General features: G+C 36.0%; 1 protein-coding gene across 2 annotated transcripts in view; it reads right to left on the bottom strand.

The window, feature by feature from the left end:
- Positions 1-21582, bottom strand: part of frem2b (FRAS1 related extracellular matrix 2b) — a 93409-nt gene that overhangs the window by 23699 nt on the left and 48128 nt on the right. For both annotated transcript variants that reach the window (XM_055196934.2, XM_073862567.1), the window contains exons 3-6: positions 18299-18445; positions 12122-12352; positions 7663-7788; positions 7076-7327 (exon numbers count right to left, since the gene is read on the bottom strand). In XM_055196934.2, coding sequence (XP_055052909.2) covers positions 7076-7327; positions 7663-7788; positions 12122-12352; positions 18299-18445 — 756 coding nt within the window. The remainder of the gene's footprint in view (positions 1-7075; positions 7328-7662; positions 7789-12121; positions 12353-18298; positions 18446-21582) is intronic.

Genomic DNA, 21582 nt, shown 5'->3' on the forward strand with positions numbered 1-21582 from the left:
TTCATATTTGGGTGGACTATCCCTTTAATGTTTGCAAAATGACTTAGACATACTGTGAGGTCAAATGAAACGATTTCACAAATCACAAAGATGTATATGCTCAAAATGTTTGTGAAAATGTACACAGGCAAACTGATATTATTTCTTACATTCAGATGCAGAACACTTAGACTGAGTTTTTTGTGCATCACACAAGTGACTATTATTAATGTGGCAATATCCTTCTCTCAACGGCGTAGGCTGACAGATTTGCTTTGAAGCTACTCTTTGAACAATGAACATATTCATCATGAGTGAACATGTTTCGTCTCTGTAGTTCTGAACGCCACCTGATATCAGATCAACCGAAGTGAGATGTAGTCGTGTTCTCTCCGAGTGTCTTTTGAAACTCAACACTTCAGCCCTACTGCTTTAAAAATGTTTGCTCTTTCGGGTCTGCTACTGTCATTGTGGAACGGCTGTTTGAACAGCCGTGTTAAGCATTTTTAAGGTTGCTAAACTGTCAGAGTTATAACTTATTTAAGTAACAATATATCAAGTTTAATCAAAAGACATCTGAACAGCTCAGATCCAAAAGCCGCTAAACTCCACCTCCTTCGAAAATGAGATAATGATATAGACAGAATTCGTATTGGCACATATTTGGCACATGTTGTACGTTCATTAAATACTTTTGCTTGAAATCTGTTAAATCCCGGCCTCAGGCTATTTAGAAATAACGGCTTGTTGGCAAAATTCATTAAGAGTCTGATAAAAAAATACTTATTTACAAGAAAACGTGTCAGACGCACTTAGTGGGTTTTGCATCTGAGCTCTTCATGCAATAATTAATTACATATTTATTTATTATATTTTAATAAAAAAAATTTGGCTGACGTTGATGCAAGACCTGCCCTGCATTTTTTGCTTTTTGCTATTCTGTTTTACCTGTAAATATATTAGATTACCAGATTAAAGTCCTCAAATTTTTCAACAAAGTCTTCTAAGTGCACAGAAGACAAATTGGATGAACGACGTAATGCGACGATCAAGCTGTAAAAGTTCTTTTCCCCGGTTAAAGTCGGTTTACTGAATTTATTAGGATATTGACCGAATATTTAAGACTTTTTTAAAACCAGAGATTTTTGCCAAAAAAGCTTGCACGCACTTAAGAGGCTTTTGCAGCGCAAGACAGTTAAATACCAATAAAATGACGTTTGTGAAAATAAGGCATTATTACTGACTGATAACCTTTTCTTGCCTATGACTTTTATTGAGATCCAAATCGCGTATATGGTTTTCGCTCAATCGTCAAATTGACTTTTGAGACTTTGGGGGCGGGACATTAACTGATGTCTTCGCACCTGTGATTGGTTGTTTGATATGGTAAGTGATACACATAATCTTTTGTAGGCTGCGTCCGAAAACCATTAATACTGCCTTCCGAATCCAAAGTTTACTTTACTTCTTGTCTCCTGAGATACATTCATCACGTCATCCTACAATGCTATGTGTGTGCTGATAATTTGATTGATCTGGTCGAGTTAAATTTTGTTTTCCTTTTTACACCTTCGAGTGCATTTCTAGCGAGAAATTTGTATTGTAAGTTTTAAAACACTTGACTACAATGTTTTTTTTTTTTTGTAATCTTAATAATGTTTTAATCTGAAGGTGTAGGTTTAAATGTTTGAAGACAAAAATATTGTGCCAAACAATTTATTTTAGTAGAAAACATATAGAAAATATATTTTTTTAAATGGATGACTTGGACTAAATAATGCAGAGAAACATTCAATCAGAGCAAAAAACAACCAGAAGAGATGGAAATTGTTTGTTTCCGTATCACTGTTGCCTCACAGCAAGAGTGGCCCTGGTTCAAGCCCTGGCAAGGGCAGGAGGTCTTTTTGTGTAAGGTTTGCATGTTCTCCTTGTGTCAGTGTGGGTTTCCTAACACAGTTTAATAACAAGCAGGTTAGGTGAATTGGACATTTCAAATTGCCCTAACCCCAATGTGTATAAAGATTAACCAGTTTTCATAATGAATAAAGCCATAGATGTTGGAATGGCATTAAAGGTGCCATTAAAATAATATGTTAAATTGTTCTTTGATATTTACAAGCAACTTTATTAATTGCAAAAAATATCCAGAAACATTTTAACATATCCATTTCCACCCCTAGGATTTGTCCTTTGAATAAAATGACTATTTTTGCCCTATTTGTAAGGGTCATGAATAATAATGTTGAGCTCTGCTCTGATTGCTCTGCGGCTCATGCCAGTAGCTTACATGCATGTAGCGCTAACTTTGTTTTTAGCATTTTAACAACTTTGTATTTAATTTAATGTGTAATTTAATGTTGGGGCATACATCTCGACTGTAACGTCACAGTCGGTGTTATGTTGAGATTGGCCTGTTTACCAGCAGTCGCACAAGGTTTACATAAAAATAAAGAAATAAATGCGTTTGAGGCTCATGATATGTCATCAGCATGTACAGAGCTCTTATTATTCATCTATGCCTAGGTAAATACAGTTTTTTTCTTCTATGGCATCTTTAAAAATTAATATAAATAAAAAACAGAGTACAATTATGCAAACTCTAGAAAAAGGGTGTCTTCTGTGTTTTGATTCATTTTATATGATTTTAGTATAATTTCAATACTAACATTTGCGTTTTTACTCCATGAGTTTACTATTATCAGGGTTCCCACACCTTAGTTAACTTTAAATTCAAGGACCTTTCAAGGACTTTCTAGGTCCAATAACCTCAAATTCAAGAACTAAATGTGGGGACACATTTCAAGTGAGAGAAAGGTTACATAGTTACCTTTTAAGATACATTGTTACAGTTCCCTTACGAGGGAACTCACGCTGCGTCACTGCGGTGACACTTTGGGGACGCCTTCAAGGGTAAGTGCGTCTGAATGTGTATATCAAATTCAACCAATGGTAAGGCTTAACGACAAAGACAGGGTGACGCGGGAGCCAGGAAGTATATCGCCATCTAAAAATATTTCCAAAGACGGCGTTACATGTACACAGGAAGTTTGGCAAGGGAGACGCAGAGGCTCGCTCCCTTCTTAGGGAACAACAGTTACATATGTAACCTGAAACGTTTTCATGTGTCAAACACAACTATGCAAAAAGCATTTTGGTATCAATCAACATTCGCATACAGAAGATATAAACATTTAAATTGAACAGTTTAGCATGTGTGCTTAAAAAGTCTAGAATTTTTATGATATTATCCTACTACACTACACAGGGAATAATATGGATTTTTCTCCAAAAAACTACTTCCATAAAATAGATTCAAGCACTTTCAATGACCTGTATCTATGTATGTATATTTTCAAAAACTTCCCTCGGCCTTGAATTTTTTCCCACAGATTCACCAACTTTCAAGGATTTCAAGGACCCGGGAACCCTTTATTATTATAAAACGTGAAAAAATAAAGAATGGGTGTTTCTAAACTTTTGAGCTGTATTGTATATAATTTCTTACTTTTAGATGGACAGGCATCAACAATTCATCTGTACTACTCTTTCATCATAGCATCACCCAAGCAAACATTTGCCACGTGATATCAAGCAGATTACAGAGTCTGATCCTACAGTACATGTGCTCTCATGTTTTACAGTTTCAATAACTCACACGCTGGTTTTCCTGTATGTATGCAACAGTAAAGTATGCCGTTTCCATCAGCCATTACCACAGCATGAAAGAACTCATCCCTATACCACATTCATTATCAACACAAAGACTTCCTAAATATGAGCTTCCCAGCTGGTTCCTGTTACCAAAGCAATAACCAGAGGTGATGATTCTGTGCATGTGCTTGGGCTAGCATCTGATCTCTTTCTCTGTAAAAGTAACATTATCAACAATTTTCAAGAATGAATGTTTCTTTCACAGAAACACTAACTTAAGATATCTGCCTTACTACAGGGTTTATTTTTGCTCTTTCTATCTATCAGTCTATAAAAAGCACAAAATAAAAGTGAAAATTGCTTTTGAGACCAAACTCTTTGCTTTGTTCAGAAACTGCTAACCACCACACTCAAGTACACTATTTTTAACCAAAGTTGTTGCCATCTGTGCTGTGAGTGCACCAAGACCGTGTCTTTTCTAATGACATACAAACCCTGAAACCCGATCGACTGTTTTGAGGAAAGGCGAACAGGCTAACCGACAGCAGCTTCAGGGCATTTTTCTTCTCTATCATGACTTCTGCCAAGAGTCTGGATTACAAAACTAATAATAACAATAATATGCAAATTAAAGGAGTAGTCCATTTTCTTAAAAGAAAAATCCAGATAATTTACTCACCACCATGTCATCCAAAATGTTGTCTTTCTTTGTTCAGTCGAGAAGAAATTATGTTTTTTGAGGAAAACATTGCAGGATTTTTCTAATTTTAATGGACTTTAATAGAGCCCAACATTTAATACTTAACTCAACACTTAACAGTTTTTTTCAACGGAGTTTCAAAGAACTATAAACAATCCCAAACATGGCATAAGGGTCTTATCTAGCAAAACGATTGTCATTTTTGACAATAAAAATAACAAATATACACTTTTAAAGCACAACTTCTCGTCATGTAGATCCGGTCGTGATGCGCCATCTGAAACCACGCAATACGTCATGACGTCAAGAGGTCACAGAGGACGAACGCGAAACTCCGCCCCAGTGTTTACAAGTGTGTTGAAAGAGGACCGTTCCTATGTTGTTGTATGTCAACTGATACTAATTAATGTCTTTGTGTCAGTTTATTGTTTACAATGGTTCGCAAATGTGCGTTTTATATATGTAACACGTGACCTCCCTATGTCACTACGCATTTACGTTAGGTCGCGCTGGACCGGACCTAGACGAAAAGTTGTGGTTTAAAAGTGTATATTTGTTATTTTTCTTGTCAAAAATGACAATCGTTTTGCTAGATAAGACCCTAATGCCTCGTTTGGGATTGTTTATAGTCCTTTGAAACTCCATTGAAAAAAACTTTTTGAGTGTTGAGTTAAGTGTTAATTGTTGGTGTCTATTAAAGTCCATTAAAATGAGAAAAATCCTGCCCTGTTTTCCTCAAAAAACATAATTTCTTCTGGACTGAACAAAGAAAGACATCAACATTTTGGATGACATGGTGGTGAGTAAATTATCTGGATTTTTCTTTTAAGAAAATTGAATATTCCTTTAAGCCAGTCCCCATAGAGCAACGCTGTTCTCCAACAATGTTTTCATATTTGACAAATCACCTGTAAGAGCTGGGATTAACCTGGGAATTGATATGTGTAAGAGGCTTAATTTTATAGTGTAGTTCACTATCAAACACTAAAGTGGCTTTAAGACCCAATTTCAGCTGGATTTTTATGTAAAATATAAAATAAAATGACTCTACCCTGTGAGTCTGATGTGTGTGTGTAAATGCCAGATCAGAGACCTCCCATTAACTCAAGAGCTCTTTCTTTCCTGTGGATTCAGGCTCATGTGGGCCTTTAAAAATCAGCAGGTTTTGTTGGATCTTTTACCTCCATGCAGTCTACCCTATCAGTGCAGGATAAGCATCGGCCTCAGGAGGAGATTGCCGGGCAGCTGTGAGGGGAGGGAAAGCCCTGAGGTGTTGCTGAACAAAGCGGAACCATGGTGAGATATGATTAGGAACAGCACCTGTAACTACGCCTGGAGATTAGCGATAAGGGTGATTTCCGGGGCACAGATTCAGACATATGAAACACGAATAACAGCAGCTTTCAATGGCTTTTTCTTACTTCAAAAAGGATTTTCAGTTGTTTTCATTTAAAACAGGATCTGTTATATATGTTCTGGTTTCCGTTAAATGCCAATCATTTGTGGAACACTAATTAGATTAAACCAGAGCAAGCCTTGTTGGTTTAAAAGACAAGAAAAAAATCAATTATACATGATGTCAAAACCAGCGTGAGATATCGAGCATGCTGCAGTAAGTTTGAATGTAATGCAAAGAGTTTTTTCGGGTGCATTATGCCTTAAGAAATTAAACGGACAAGCATGCTTCCCAACAAAAAATTGAGTTTGTTCAGGCATTTTGGAACTAGGGCTTGCACGACTACGACAAAAATCATAATTTGTTGATTATTCGCCTTGATATTGTAACTGCGATTATTAAATAGACTTTACACTTTAAATAAACAACGGGACCACGTTGGAGACCCCTGCCCTATAGAGTAAAGCTTTTCCACTGCTACCTTCCAAATACTTCTCCAACTTTAAAAGTAAAAAAAAAATGTTTATTCAAATAATATTTTTGTTTGTTTTATGAGATGGCCTAAAAACCGAAAGAGAACTCATCAATATTTTAAGATAATCTCAAAAGCCCTCAGATTTTTGGTGTGCATTGCTTCAAACAGTCCAAAACACTTCTGATCAAGGAAATGTTTGTGTAAATTTATAACATCCTGCAACTGTTACAAACTGTTGCAGTTTTATTTCCACTATGAACTGCAGAATCTTAGTTGACAACGTTCTCCTTTTTGAATGCAACATCAAACTGCATCTTATCTATGAACTGAAAATCTCCATGATAGATCTTAATTAGTATTTATGGTAAAAATTATCCTTACAATACATTTACCGGTACTTGACAACTAAAATTGTGTAAGATAATAAAAGTAAATATGCAAACCTATGGAATGTCAAATAAGAAAAAGGAAATGCAAAACGATATTTATGCAAGATATATGTGACCCAATCTGTGAAATCCAGGCTGAAATCAAAATCTAATTATGACATAAGAAGCATCAATGTTTTATTTTAGTCATTGATTTAACATTTTATCTTTGACATGGCCTATCAAGAGTATATTTTCACAAAATTAATTTTACATTATAACATACATTTTTGGATTTTGCGTAAAACATAACACAACATAACAGTAAATCACAAATAATGACTTCAGCTAGGTCACAGGGTCTTCACAGGGTCACATATTCTGTTTTTATTATCCCAAACAGTTTTGGTTCTTAATCAAACGTATCTTGTTTAAGGATGTTTAGTTCAACAAAACAAAACAATAAAAGTTAGAAGAGTTGGAATATTATAAATTTGTAGTCTCACCATCGTCTGTATCGGCCAAGATGGTGACCCTTGTGGTAGAAAACTCCTGCCCCATTCGGCCGCCCATTGGCATGCTGAGGGTCACATTAAAGCTTTCCTCTGGCTCATAGAGTGAGTCATCGATGACGACCACACGGCAAGGTTTCTCTGTCTCGCCTTTATCGAACCGCAGCACGCTGTGGTGTTCCTCTGGTCGGGAAATGTAGTCAGAATAGGACAACACTGTGGTGGGAACCGTGCCCTTGGCTGTACCTGTTCAATTGTGGATAAATGATAGATTAATAGAAGCAACTCCGGAAACAATGTCTGGAATGTTAATAAATACTTCCAATGTTTTAATGTTACTAAATTATTTGCAACATTTATGTTTTAATGATACTAAATACTTTTAGTTACTTTATTTAGATGTTATTTCAGGTTTTGAGGTGGGAAATATCTTAAATCCGAGTTGTCTGAAACGCAGCACAAGTAGCAAATCATGGTGCGTGGCAGATGTAACGCCTACAGGCTTGAAAAAAGTGCTTTGATATGTCTTATCTAAACTTCCAGAAATATGTCACCACATGCATGGCAACTACATGGTTCACCTTGTTGTGTAAAGCAGATGACCATGAGTTCCTGGCTGACATCTCCAGATCTTTGCACAGGAATCAGAAGTTCTCCAATATCTTCCTCAATAGAGTACGTAGCCGAAGGGATGAACACTGTGGATTCTAGATTAAAAAGTAACAACAAATTTTAACATGAATGTGAATTGATAATTAACAAAATCATCTCTATAGCCATAAGAAAAAGTTAAAAGCAATTCTTTTAAAAGCTTTAAGGGTCCTGGTGGATTCAGGTGAGTTACATTTTGACATATATTGTCCTCAGACAGTGAAGTTTCTTAACTCTGGTAGTTTGAGTTTCCGTGTGAAGTGTATTTTTATGTGGGATAAATCTCAAAAGAATTTGAACACTCCCCAAGTTTCATGATAAAACCTCAGCTCCTGCCTGTTTGTAGTGGAACTGATACAAATTAAAACCGCAAATGTCTTATCAGCAAAAACTGAGAATATTTTACACAGCCGGTGGCAAAAAAACAAAAACAGGAAGCACTGTAAGCATTGAACACAACATAAGTTAATATTATGGGGCACTAAACTACAGTACATGTACATGTTCTCGCAAAAATAGACTTATGAGGTGTCATGAAACATTTTGATAAAAGGTAAATGCAAAGTAAGAGTATCAAAATAAGAAGCATACAGTTACAAACATCTCTTCATGTACTATTTTGCACATGATTTCAAATGACATCATTCAAACCAATTTTGTTGTTTTTTCCACATTTAAGGGGAAAATTTTTATTACCGCAACGTGTCCATGACTGGATTTGAGTTCTTTGACATGAAAATATTTATAGTTAAAAAATCTAAAATAAAAAGCTTCAGTGCATGTTATACTATAAACATTTACAGTAAAGAAAAATGTGGTATTTGGTGATCATTGGTAAATGTAGAGACAATAATAAGGAAAATAAATGTGTCCAAGAAAAATTTTCTCATCCTCCGCAACAATTTTTAATCATTGTTTAAGCAACTAACATTTAAAAAAATAGTTGAAAGGGACATAATTGACTGTGACACTCAAGATAGCTACCAGGTAAGCAGTTCTTATTTTTTCTCTCCAGATAAAAGTAGAAATTTTGTTTGTCATATTACCTAGACAACTTTTTAGTTCTCATTACCGAAACATGTGTTTGTAAATGCCTATATTTAATGTACTATCATGTTGCGGTAATGATAATTTTTTAGAACGATAATCTAAAAAAATTAAATAATTATATAGGAAATATGTTTTAAATCCTCTAAAAATAATGACTATACTAAGTTTAGACCTTAATCTTATATGTGCAAAAAAATGGCTTCAATGGCTTTTTAAAAAATCTGATGCTGGACACCTTCTAAGTCTGGATTTCGTGAGAATCACCCACATGTCATATAAATGAATGCCCTTTATTCTAATACAAAATAGTGCTGGTACTGTAATGGAATCAGATAATAAACTTAAAGTACCTAATAAGTAACAGTATCGTAACTGCGGTAAAATAGGGTGACGTACACAAGGCCCTGGCATGTGAAGGGCCCTTAAAGATCAATTATGCTTACTGTTTTACAATAATACTGTTTTTCTGTGCTGCTTCTCTGTTCTGCATTTGACTGATATGCTTCAGTACAAATCTGTAGATGCCTCCCATGAGCACAGCATTAAAAAAAAATTTTAAATCTGTTGGTTTAAATATTATATCAGCAATTACTCAGTGAGAGCTACCTACAGTAATATACACTCACATAAAGTATTATTAGGAACACCTGTTCAATTTCTCATTAATGCAATAGTGTAATGGTGTGGGGGATGTTTTCTTGGCACACTTTAGGCCCCTTAGTGCCAATTGGGCATCGTTTAAATGTCACGGCCTATCTAAGCATTGTTTCTGATCATGTCCATCCCTTTATGACCACCATGTATACATCCCTCTGATGGCTACTTTCAGAAGGATAATGTACCATGTCACAAAGCTTGAATCATTTCAAATTAGTTTCTTGAACATGACAATGAGTTCACTGTACTAAAATGGCCCCCACAATCACCAGATCTTAACTCAATAGAGCATCTTTGGGATGCGGTGGAAGGGGAGCTTCGTGCCCTGGATGTGCATCCCACAAATCTCCATCAACTGCAAGATGCTATCCTATCAATATGGGCCAACATTTCTAAAGAATGCTTTCAGCACCTTGTTGAATCAATGCCACGTAGAATTAAGGCAGTTCTGAAGGCAAAAGGGGGTCAAACACAGTATAAGTATGGTGTTCCTAATAATCCTTTAGGTGAGTGTATATGTGTATATATCTTTCATAGGGCCCTGCCAGTTCATATACTGTGAATTTACATAGTAATCCAATGTAGAAAAAGCAGTCTTATCACATTTTAAGTCCAAAAATGGTAATACCACGTTCAAAAGACTGTGGTAATACTATGCCACTTTTTAGTACTTTCAGGATAAGCAAAGAAAAACAGCACACTGCCAAAAAAAAAATACTTTCTTACTTAGTATTTCTGTCTTGTTTTTAGTACAAATATCTACAATTCTTAAATCAAGGGGCATTTTCTTCATGAGCAAAATTACCTAAGAAAATAGTCTAGTCTAGTTTTTAGACAAAAAAAATATACAATTAAAGTAAATTAAAACAAGCAAAAATATATATATAATTGCCAATGGGGTAAAAACATTTACTTACATTTTTCTAAAATAAAGTGAATGATAACTTACTTAAGTTATAAAAAAGATAACTTTGTTTAAAAGATTGATTTGATTTGTTCATCAGCATGAAATGGGCAATTTCCATTTTAAGCCACTAGAATAATATAGCAAAAGGTTAAAGAGTGCTCAGCATAGGCAATGCAAGGTTAATCAATAAACTATGAAGTGTCCTGGGTCACTGGCTTAGGTCAGTCAGCCAGTTCTCCCAAAATTGCTCCTGCTAAACAATCCGTAGTTCCTGCCAAAACAGAGACTCGTCTCATCTGTTTTGATGAGGAGTTAGCAGGATGTTATTCAGATGTTCTGGAGATATTACGCTATGATTACAATGTAGAGAAAGGTGACAGCTGTGAAGATCGCCCCCACTGTCACGCCCTCTCAATCTTTTCAGACTTACCTTTGTCTGCTGGGTTCAATCTGTCTCATACTCAAGTTAGGTTTATGATGTTTACTGCACGTTCTGTATGCACATGTCTCTCTTATCTAACACGCCCAGTTCAGTTCATGGATCTCTCTGCTAATGAGCTGAATAAGATAGAGGTGTCAAATGCCAAAATGTGCAATGCTAGTTTTGAATTGAATTGTCCTAAACCAAACATTTAATATTCAATTACATATGAAGAGCTCAGATGCAAAAGCCGATAAATGTCATCTTAGTCAAAAGTGAGAGAATGGTATTAACCGAATGCTCTCGGCACATATTATTACACGTTCATCAAAAACTTTTGCTTCAAATCCGCTAAATCCTGGCCTCAGGCCATCCAGAAATACAGAAGAATCCATTAAAGGAAAACACCACTGTTTTTAATATGTTACTATGTTCTTACCTCAACTTAGATGAATTAATACATGTCTATCTTATTTCAATGTGTGCATTTAATCTTTGTACAGCGTGTCGTGAATGTGTTAGCATTTAGCCTAGCCCCATTCATTCCTAAGGATCCAAACAGGGATGAATTTATAAGCCACCAAACACTTCCATGTTTTCCCTATTTAAAGACTGTTACATGAGAAGTTACACGAGTACGTATGGTGGCACAAAATAAAACGTAGCAATTTTTAAAGCAGATAAAAATGAGAACTATATTGAATGCGGAAGAGTCCTTAGTTTGCAGCACTTCGGCCTCGGGCACGCAGTTACATTATCACTCCTGACTACTCCCCCTCTTGCTTAAATTTCCGTCAATATTACTGCGCCACAGGTCGAAGTGCTGCAAACTAAGTCATCTTTCGCAATACAATATAGTTCTTATTATTTTTATATGTCAGGCACACTTTTTTCAGGTTTTTCATCTGAGCTTTTCAAATGTAGTAATTAATTACATTTTAAAATGTTACATTTTCTTTTTTTATAATACATTTTTTGCCTGATGTCAAAGCAAGACCTACCCTGCATTTTTTGCTTTTTACTATCCTGTTCTACCTGCAAATATATCAGATTACAAAAATAAAATCTGAGTTGTGAATAAAATTATTAACATCAACAAAGTCCTATATACAAATATACCTACTGTAAGAATGAATAATGACCAAAACACATGTACTTCTTTAGACTAAACACATTTTTGTTCAAATTGTATTTTTTTGTCAAATTGAAGATGATGTTGGCTTGTTTAGAGGTGAAGAGTTCAAAGTGTAAAGTTTTTAAAAAGCATGACTTTCACACCCCCATACTTAGTAATATTACCACTGTGACCCATTTACAGCATCTGGGACCTCTGTTTTTGTTTCTGTGTGCTCACCGTCCTCAGGGTCAACTATTTCCACTGTTGCTGCCTCTGGGAACTCCAGAGCACCCATGACAGGTTCTGACAGAACAATCTGGAAGGTCTCAGACTGCTCGTACAGGCTATCCGACAAGATGCGCACCTTCCAGGTGGCGGTGGTCTGACCAGGGTTAAACTGGACTTGCTTCTGGGCCTTCCCTCTGAAATCTTTGTCCTTTTCAGCTGTGCCGTCTGTAGTGCCGATACCTGGAGAGAGTACATTTTATGTGATTTAGAATGTTACATTATTACAACACAAACGTCCTAAGCATGTACATAGTTATTTACTGAAAGTTGTACATTTTGATTAATCGCGATTAATCTTTGCCCAGCACTAATTTTATCATCTAAAGTGCAGTCACCCTAGGGATGGGCGATATGGCATAAAATCCATATTGCGTTATACATTGCAGCCTCTTGCGATAGCGATATGTATTGCGATATAATAATTTTAATAGACTCATTTCAGAAGCGGTTATATAGACCCTTAGAAAAGCCAAACTGCTAAAAAAGTAAGTAAAAGTAAACCGTTATTGCCAGATTAGTCTTGTAACCTTTCTTAGCTGGAACTCTTGCCTGACACACTCTACAGCAGGGGTGTCCAGACCTTTTTTGTGTGGTGATCTACTTTTAAAATGATAAAGCCGACAAGATCTATCTGCTGTTAATTATTTTTATAACACTAAACACTTTAAATGCTTGTGAGGACTATACTGCATATATATACTGCATGTTTCACAATAACTAGACCATAATGCCAATTTCGCACTTGGAGCAGCAGTTAACTTATGTGTGATCTACCAGCATTGCCGTATTGGACACCCCTTGCTCTACAGAGTATATTTTCCTGCTGCTTGTTGGACGGCTTAAATCCAAATAATAGATGTTGCTTCTTTTTCACGAGCTCCTCTGTTTCGCTGTTGCTTTCATCCATGTTTATTCGGCTGCAGCTCGTGGCTCTAAAGTTCGCGGGTAGATTGCGTCATCAACACGTATTATCGCGATAGTGCAATAGATTTAAAATCTCTATCGTATGCCAATTTTGTATCGTTTATATTGCATATAGTTTATATTGCCCATCCCTAAGTCACCCTTTGCCTAGAAATTGCAAAACCGTACTAGTGTCATTTTATCCAGAAGCTTTTCGAAGTTTCACCTTAAGATGAATTTTAAAGAATGAGTTCACATTTAATCTGGGCTCTTAATGGCTGCTTTTCTTCACTTCAAGTCATTTATAAAAAATAGATAAATTTGAACTTTTCTATTAACAAAATTTAATATTTTTGGTCCAGGTATATTTTTCTCTACATAATTAATTTAAAGCATTTAACGATCATTGTTAACTCTTTCAGTGCCATTGACAAGACACCTCGCCAATCAAGAGAAAACGCTTCCCTGCCAACGACGAGCACCCCCGGCTTTCCACAACACCGCCACCATTCACCAGGTGGAACTCCTTTCCGCAACTTTCCAAACCCGGAAGTACTGCCCCATGGCAAGCGGCTGCATGTCCCTGTCAAAGATCACTCTGAATGGGATCTCTATGAAAAGTCCATCACAAAAATTTAATTATTTCTGCTTTTTGCTCAAAATGTGGTGTTTTTGCAGAAACCTACCCATTTTCAAAAGCTGATTACAAAAGAACTACTGAAGGAAGGATGAAACGTTTTTTTTTTTTTTTTTTTGAAAGCAGAGGGTCTGTTCTTTCATTTGGTATATTGTTTGTTTATATATTTAAAGAAGACTATTTTCTGGAAGGCATTAAACATTAGTTAAAATCATGAAAAACGCTACCGCTGGCTGGCAACTTTAAAAAAAAAAAAACGCTATTGAAGTAGCGATGGACGTATTTTCCTCGTGGTGGCGTATATCCGAGTAAAACAGCTTCGAAAAAAGGTAGGGCTGGACTTGAATTTGTCCATCAGGAATTGATTGGATCATTTGAAGTTGGGTCATGTTGCTATTTGCTAACCAACGACAATGCCCACCTGCCAAACTATATGACCAGAAGTAAAGAAAGATTATTTGAGGAGGGGAGGAGATTTGCGTTTTTGATTTAGGATTATGAGGGCACATGAATTTTTAAAAAACAATGAAGCTCAGAAATAAGTAATTTGTGGAAAAAAATCCACAATATTCAATTTCATTGCGACTTTAACATTTCAGTCATGTATTTTAAAACTTTTGACCGGTAGTGTACATCTGAATACAGCTGTGAGTGTGCCATCAAATGAAGAACTCTTTCAAGGGATTGACAAAGTTGTCTGCATCACCTCTTTCCCACTTCAGAGTAGAGAGCTTTCTTTAAGTCAATATTGCAACAGATGTGACGCAACCGGTCTGTAATAAAGGCACTGTGTCTTCAAAGAGAGCGTTGTGTCAAATTGTAGAAAAGAAATGGAATACTCTGAAAACTAGTCCTTCAACATCCTTGAGAAGATGAGGCATATAGCCCCACTGGTGGTTATCTTTGACCAATAGGTCAAAGAAGGTTTTACTGTGAAAGTGGTTTCGCGATGGGGGGTGTCAGGGGGGCTTTGTTGGTTTGCGAGCAAACGCACAGCAAGGGGTTTCCGTGTAATAGAAACCAGAAATCTCAAAGGTCACTAAGAAAAATATGATTGACAACAAGATTAACATTACCCACAAATAAATATATAACTTAGAGAAGAAACATGAAGAAATAGTCAAAATAGACAGGACGAGGAGAGTACTACGGAATGTGAATTCTGACAGTGCAGCTGATGTGCTTTGGTAAAGGTGGAGAAATTGGGTTGCCACATGAAAAAAATGTTTTGCTTTGAAGCAAACTTAGACAGAAGTCCTTTGATATTAGAGGTACAACACAAACTAGAAGAAGTTCTGTAATGTCCTGTCTGCATACGTGCCTGAATAAAATGCAATTATTCTGAGAATATCAGCTGGTGAAGAGAAAGTGTGGGAAAATCGAAATAATAACTGAATAAAAATCATCATTTCAAAGACTTCCTCATCTTTTCATTTCAATATAGGAAGGTTTCCGAGGCCCAGCGAGCAGCAGGCAAGCATCTCATTTAACTGAGAGGTCCAGGACCAAAGCTGAGGTGAGCTCAGGAATGGAGGCCTGGCTCGGCATGTGGCTGGGGGATTTTGCTTATGAAATCTTTTGAAAATCTGTCAGAGTGAACTTGTGAATTTTATGCAGAGGGCTAAACTGGATTCCTCATTCTTCTTAGCTGACCATGCAAATAGAAAACGAATCAATTTTTCATACTGGCATAATTCTGGGGATGGTTGGACTTTTGTGTCTGTCCCAAAATCCTACTATACTTTGTTCAGAAAAACATTCTCTTAAAAAGTAAAAAATTTAATTGAAACTTGGTCATAAAGTTTAAAACAAACAAAAAAATATATATAGGAAAGTTGCACTCTAAATTCTGCTGGATTATTGCTAACCCAATGCTGGGTAAGTATTAGACACAACACATGTTGAGTTATTAAAGGGATAGTTCACTCAAAAATGAAAATTGGGTCATAATTTTCCCACTCCTATGTTGTTATAAACCTGTATAAATTTCTTTGTTCTAATGAACACGAAGGAAGATATTTTTAAGGAATGTTCGTAATCAAATAATTCGTGAGCCCCATTCACTTCCATAGTAGGAAAAAATAATACTATGTAGGTGAATAGGGCTCATGAATGGTTTGATTACAAACATTCCTTAAAAATATTTTCCTTCCGGTATATCAGAACAAAGACATTTATAAAGGTTACTAACAAAAGGACGGTGAGTAAATGCTGACAGAATTTAAATTTTTGAGTGAACTATCCCTTTAAATAAACCTATGCTGGGTTGTTTAAACTCATGCTTGAGGTAACAACAACCAAGCATAGGTTCATTTATGAGCTAACATGTGTTCAATATTTACCTTTGGGTTAAAACTGAGGGACAACCTTCTGATCTTTCTTATGAAATAATGAAGCCAATACGGAAGTGATTTAAACTGCAATTCATAGACCCCCATATTAAAATGACCAACTTTACAGTATAAAATAATATGTTTACAGCCTGGTACAATTTTTTTTGTGTGGTCTGTATAGGTAATTTTGTCCTTCATGACAACTGTGACAGGGGTGAACTTTTTTGTAACTATCCGTTTTAATTATATTAAGCCTTCTATATTAAGTTCTGCATAATTAAGGGCGAGGCCATTGAACAGCCACTGCTGTCACTAGAGTCGAGTTGTGGGGGCGTGGTTTCAGCCACCTCAGCTTCACCCACGTCCCACCTTTTACCCATTTTCAGATATCCGCAAGTGATGCGCGAGGAAGATGGCGACGGCAGGCACTGCCTACTTTAAAGCGTAACTAAACCCCTGGTCAGAGCGTGACTCCACCCACTGGCAATATTTGAAAAATGCAAGAAAAGTGGGCAGATCCCAATGGAGATAGAGGGGACGAACTAGTGTGTGGTGAGATCGTAACAAGGGTGTGGTGAGCTTGAATCTGCTTACGTCATGAGTTGTTTTTTGGAGCCAACATCCAATAGGAAAATTCAACTGCAATAGCCACCGTTCAACCTGAAGAGGGCAGCCCTCAGATGTTTTTACACCATATATTGTAGTATTGAAACACTTTATACCCAAATGTCAAAACTTAATAAAATCAATGAACAGCACTAATAAAGCATCATTCTTAAAGATCATTAACTAAAAAAAGTTGGTTTAGGGTTTAGTTACTCTTTAAACTTATGAGTGACGTCCCAGACACTACATCCAGTCTATGGTTAAAACCCAGCAGAATTTACAGTGTGTAACATAAAATTTTCACCCAAATTGTTTTGTAGTTTCTAATGAACATTTTAATAAATCTATTTCACCGTGAAGCAGACGTTGTGACCAACTTCCGCCTAATGACTTGTTTCCGATTGAAACAGAATATCATGCAAAAAAATAGTGTCTTGTGTTTTTCCACTGTGCCTCGATTGGATATAGAAAAGTAGGCATTTCATTCACTAATGGAACTTGCATCAGACTGATAGTTGGAGGGGGCGGAGTTAACGGATGCTCCCGCCCAAACCGTCTAGCTGACATCATCAGAGAATGATCGGCAAAAGATGGCACATGAATTAAAAACAAGAATAATGACTTACACGGGATAAACTGTTTATAATAAACGCTGCAATATTACATTAGAACTAAAGATGTTTTAATCATGGGCTCAGACTTTTGAACCTCATCAGATATAGAAGAAAAACAGCACTGCTTAAATTTAAGACAAACAAACTCTTATCTTCTTTACGGCTAATGACTTTTTTTGCTAACCAAACTAAAAGGAGCAATAAAATGACCTTGCTGTTAAATCTGTTATTAAGCCCAAAATGTGAATTGGAGGTCAGTCCTGTCCGGTCAAGCAGAGAATCTAAACACAATCCAGACTGAACTTTGAAACAGGTTGACTCCTCTTACTCCAGAGGGCAACTTTAATTATGAGTTTCTCTGAAGTCCTGATTCTGGTTTTCACTCTCCTTCAGACTCATAGATATGAAAACAATTATTTTCCTTATAAAAATTATAAAAAGAAATTAATATATTTCTTAACACATATGATTTTAACCTGACCAATCGAATAGCAATTAATCTTACAGTATACTATCCTGTCTTTTTTTACTTGTCCATCCCTTAATTGCTTTCTACATTGATGAGTAAAATATGGTAATGCAACGCTTTGATCCATGACCTTTTCCAGGAGAGGTTCCTGTCTCCAGGGATAATAAGTTTATCTGCCAAGTGTAGTTTATCCAGATCTGCCCTTTTGGAAACCAGGAACATGGAGACGTGGGTGGGTGATCTTAATACCTTAATACTGTCATGAGTCAGAGGATTTCTCATTATCATTATAGATGTGGGCAGCAGCCATGTCATGATGCAAATCAAAGAAGCAAATCTGATGACATGAGGTGCAATAACCTCAGAGGTTTAAAAGGCCCAAAATATCATATGGAGGATCATTTAAACTTTATGCATCTGACAAAGATTTTTATCCAAACAATGCAGTTAAGGTTGTACACCTATATTTTTTCAGTATTTGTGCACTAACCTACAGCCTTTACACTGTACTTTTTAAAATCAACATTGCATGATGGGAAAATAAGTATTCTTGACCGCACTTACTAACAAATGAAGTCTCGCCAAGGTAGCCCCTTCGTCTTAAAGTCACCTCCAGAAACTTGGTCTCTTCCTCCACCAGGTAGTGCTCTTTTTCCAAAGAGATCCAAGCCCAGTTTAGCCGAAACTGTTGGTTCTTTAGCCTGTTGCCCCCTACAGAATAAACAAATTAAACACATATATAAAAATGTATTATTTTACTCAATATTTATGTGTATTAAGTTTTATTAGGGTATCACAACATTAGCATTGTAATGTGTTCATGTAAAACTAAATTCAATAGTTAATCAAGTTTCCAGTTGTGTTTGTGATATTTAAAAAGTTAGATGTCATTGCCACACCACACCACAGTTTATCTATGTTTGATACTGTATTGGACTATATGATATGTACTAATGCAAAAAAGTGTACAGTTAAGATTAAAATGTAAGTTTTTAGAAGTATGCAAAGGCTTTCTCTTTGAAGTAATAGTTTTAATATAGCCCACTGAGGTTTAATGGAGCTGACTCCTACAATTCAGAAGGGTATCTTATTCATCTCAACATAAACAGTGTGATATCAGTAAAAATCTCAGATGCAGGGGTGAAGAGAAACTCAGGTCTAATTGCTTCTTTTCTAATTAAAATAAAAAAGGTTTGTCTGCTTCCTATCCGAGTTAGTCTGTTTTATCATCTACGTTTGAAGTGGGATTCAAAGTGTGGGCTTGCTCCTGCAGGGCATCCCATCCACTTACAACCCCAAATCAGAAAAAGTTGGGACACTGTAGAAATTGTGAGTAAAAAAGGAATGGAATAATTTACAAATCTCATAAACTTATATTTTATTCACAATAGAATATAAATAACATATCAAATGTTGAAAGTGAGATATTTTGAAATGTCATGCCAAATATTGGCTCATTTTGTATTTCATGAGAGCTACACATTCCAAAAAAAGTTGGGACAGGCAGCAATAACAGGCCAGAAAATTTTAATATACATATAAGGAACAGTTGAAGGACCAATTTGCAACTTATTGGCAACATGATTGGGTATAAAAAGAGCCTCTCAGAGTGGCAGTGTCTCTCAGAGGTAAAGATGGGCAGAGAATCACCAATTCCCCCAATGCTGCAGCGAAAAATTGTTTTCTGAGTTTCTTAGAGAAAAATTGCAAAGAGAATGAAGTAGTCATCATCTTCAGTGCATAATATCATCCAAAGATTTAGAGAATCTGGAACAATCTGTGTGTAAGGGTCAAGGCTGGAAAACCATACTGGATGCCCGTGATCTTCTGGCTCTTAGACGGCACTGCATCACATACAGGAATGCTACTGTAATGGAAATCACAACATGGGCTCAGGAATACTTCCAGGAAACATTGTCAGTGAACACAATCCCCCGTGTCATTCGCTGTTGCCAACTAAAACTCTATAGGTCAAAAAAGAAGCCATATCTAAACATGATCCAGAAGCACAGGCGTTTTCCCTGGACAAGACTCATTTAAAATGGACTTTGGCAAAGTGGAAAACTGTTCTGTGGTCAGACGTATCAAAATTTGAAGTTCTTTTTGGTAAACTGGTATGCCATTTCATCCGGACTAAAGAGGACAATGACAACCCAAGTTGTTATTAGCGCTCAGTTCAGAAGCCTGCATCTTTGATGGTTTGGGGCTGTATGAGTACGTGTGGCATGGGCACCTTACACATCTGGAAAGGCATCATCAATGCTGAAAGGTTTATCCAAGTTCTAGATACATATGATCCCATTCAGACGTCGTCTCTTTCAGGGAAGAGCTTGCATTTTCCAACATGACAATCCCAGACCACATACTGCATTAATTACAACATCATAGCTGCTTAGAAAAAGGATCCGAGTACTGAAATGGCCAGCCTGCAGTCCAGATCTTTCACCCATAGAAAACATTTGGTGCATCATAAAGAGGAAGACGTGACAAAGAAGACCTAAGACAGTTGAGCAACTAGAAGCCTGTTTTAGACAAGAATAGGACAACATTCCTATTCCTAAACTTTGGTCCTCCTCCAGCTGTTCCTTATATGCACATTTAACTTTTCTGGCCTTTTATTGCTACCTGTCCCAACTTTTTTTGGAATGTGTAGCTCTCATGAAATACAAAATGAGCCAATATTTGGCATGACATTTCAAAATGTGTCACTTTCAACATTTGATTTGTTATCTATACTCTATTGTGAATAAAATATAAGTTTTAGAGATTTGTAAATTATTCCATTAATTTTTTACTCACAATTTCTTCAGTGTCCCAACTTTTTCTGATTTGGGGTTGTACAATCTGCACACAAAGACAGCCACACACTGATATCAAACACCCACCCACACACACACAAAACAAAACAAAAAACTTTTGTTTAAATGTAGCTTAAATAAATTGATTGCAACCACTTACCTTAAAAAATTTAGTAAATTGAATGAATCCTAGGCTATTACCAACAGAAGCCAAGAGAGGCCATCCATATTTTTATTTTTGCTTGCTGGTTTTCTCGTGATCACAACTTAATTTCTCATGATCTCAACATCAAAACAAAAAAAGTTGTTTTCTCATTATCCTGACATGATAATTCAAATGCCATAATGTAATTTCCATATTTTCGTTTATTTTGAAGTGGATATGAGTTGGGGTCTTTGCTGTTACCACACGTGTAGCTAATTGCCGATAGACTTAATAAATAAAAAAGTTGGACGTTTGATGTTCGTGAATTTAGGGACCATCTTTAAAGTAATAATGTGCATGTTTCTATCTTAAATATTATTTAACAGTTTATTTGAATAAATATCAAAAACCATAAGAGTGTGCATTATAGCTGACAACCACATGAACACTTTATAGTTGTTTATGACTGTTTGTTGACTTTTAGTCTAGGGCTGGACGATATGGCCAAAATTTTTATCACCGGTATACTTCTAAATTTCGGTCGATATGGTATAAATCCAATATCGAATGTTAAAAAAAACTTGGGATAAACTGCAAAGAATGCCCAAAACGAATGGTTGTACATACAAACTTCTAAACAAATTAATATACCAAGTCAATGAAGCCTCCTCCTATAAAACTATATAATATTTACAAAAATAAAAATGGTATAATAAATTGATGTTAATTTTTTATTTGTATTTAGCCTTCATACAAAATGAAATGTAAACTCAGTGTCAAATAATCAGACTTTAGTACCTTTTAATATTAATAAGGTTCATCTGAATGTCAGTCAGAGATCAAATTCTTCAGTCACAGTATTAACTTTCATAGTTTCATAATTTTGATCAATGTACTATTGTTAG

The sequence above is a fragment of the Misgurnus anguillicaudatus genome, chromosome 24 (assembly GCF_027580225.2).
Source record: "Misgurnus anguillicaudatus chromosome 24, ASM2758022v2, whole genome shotgun sequence".
NCBI lineage: Eukaryota > Metazoa > Chordata > Actinopteri > Cypriniformes > Cobitidae > Misgurnus > Misgurnus anguillicaudatus.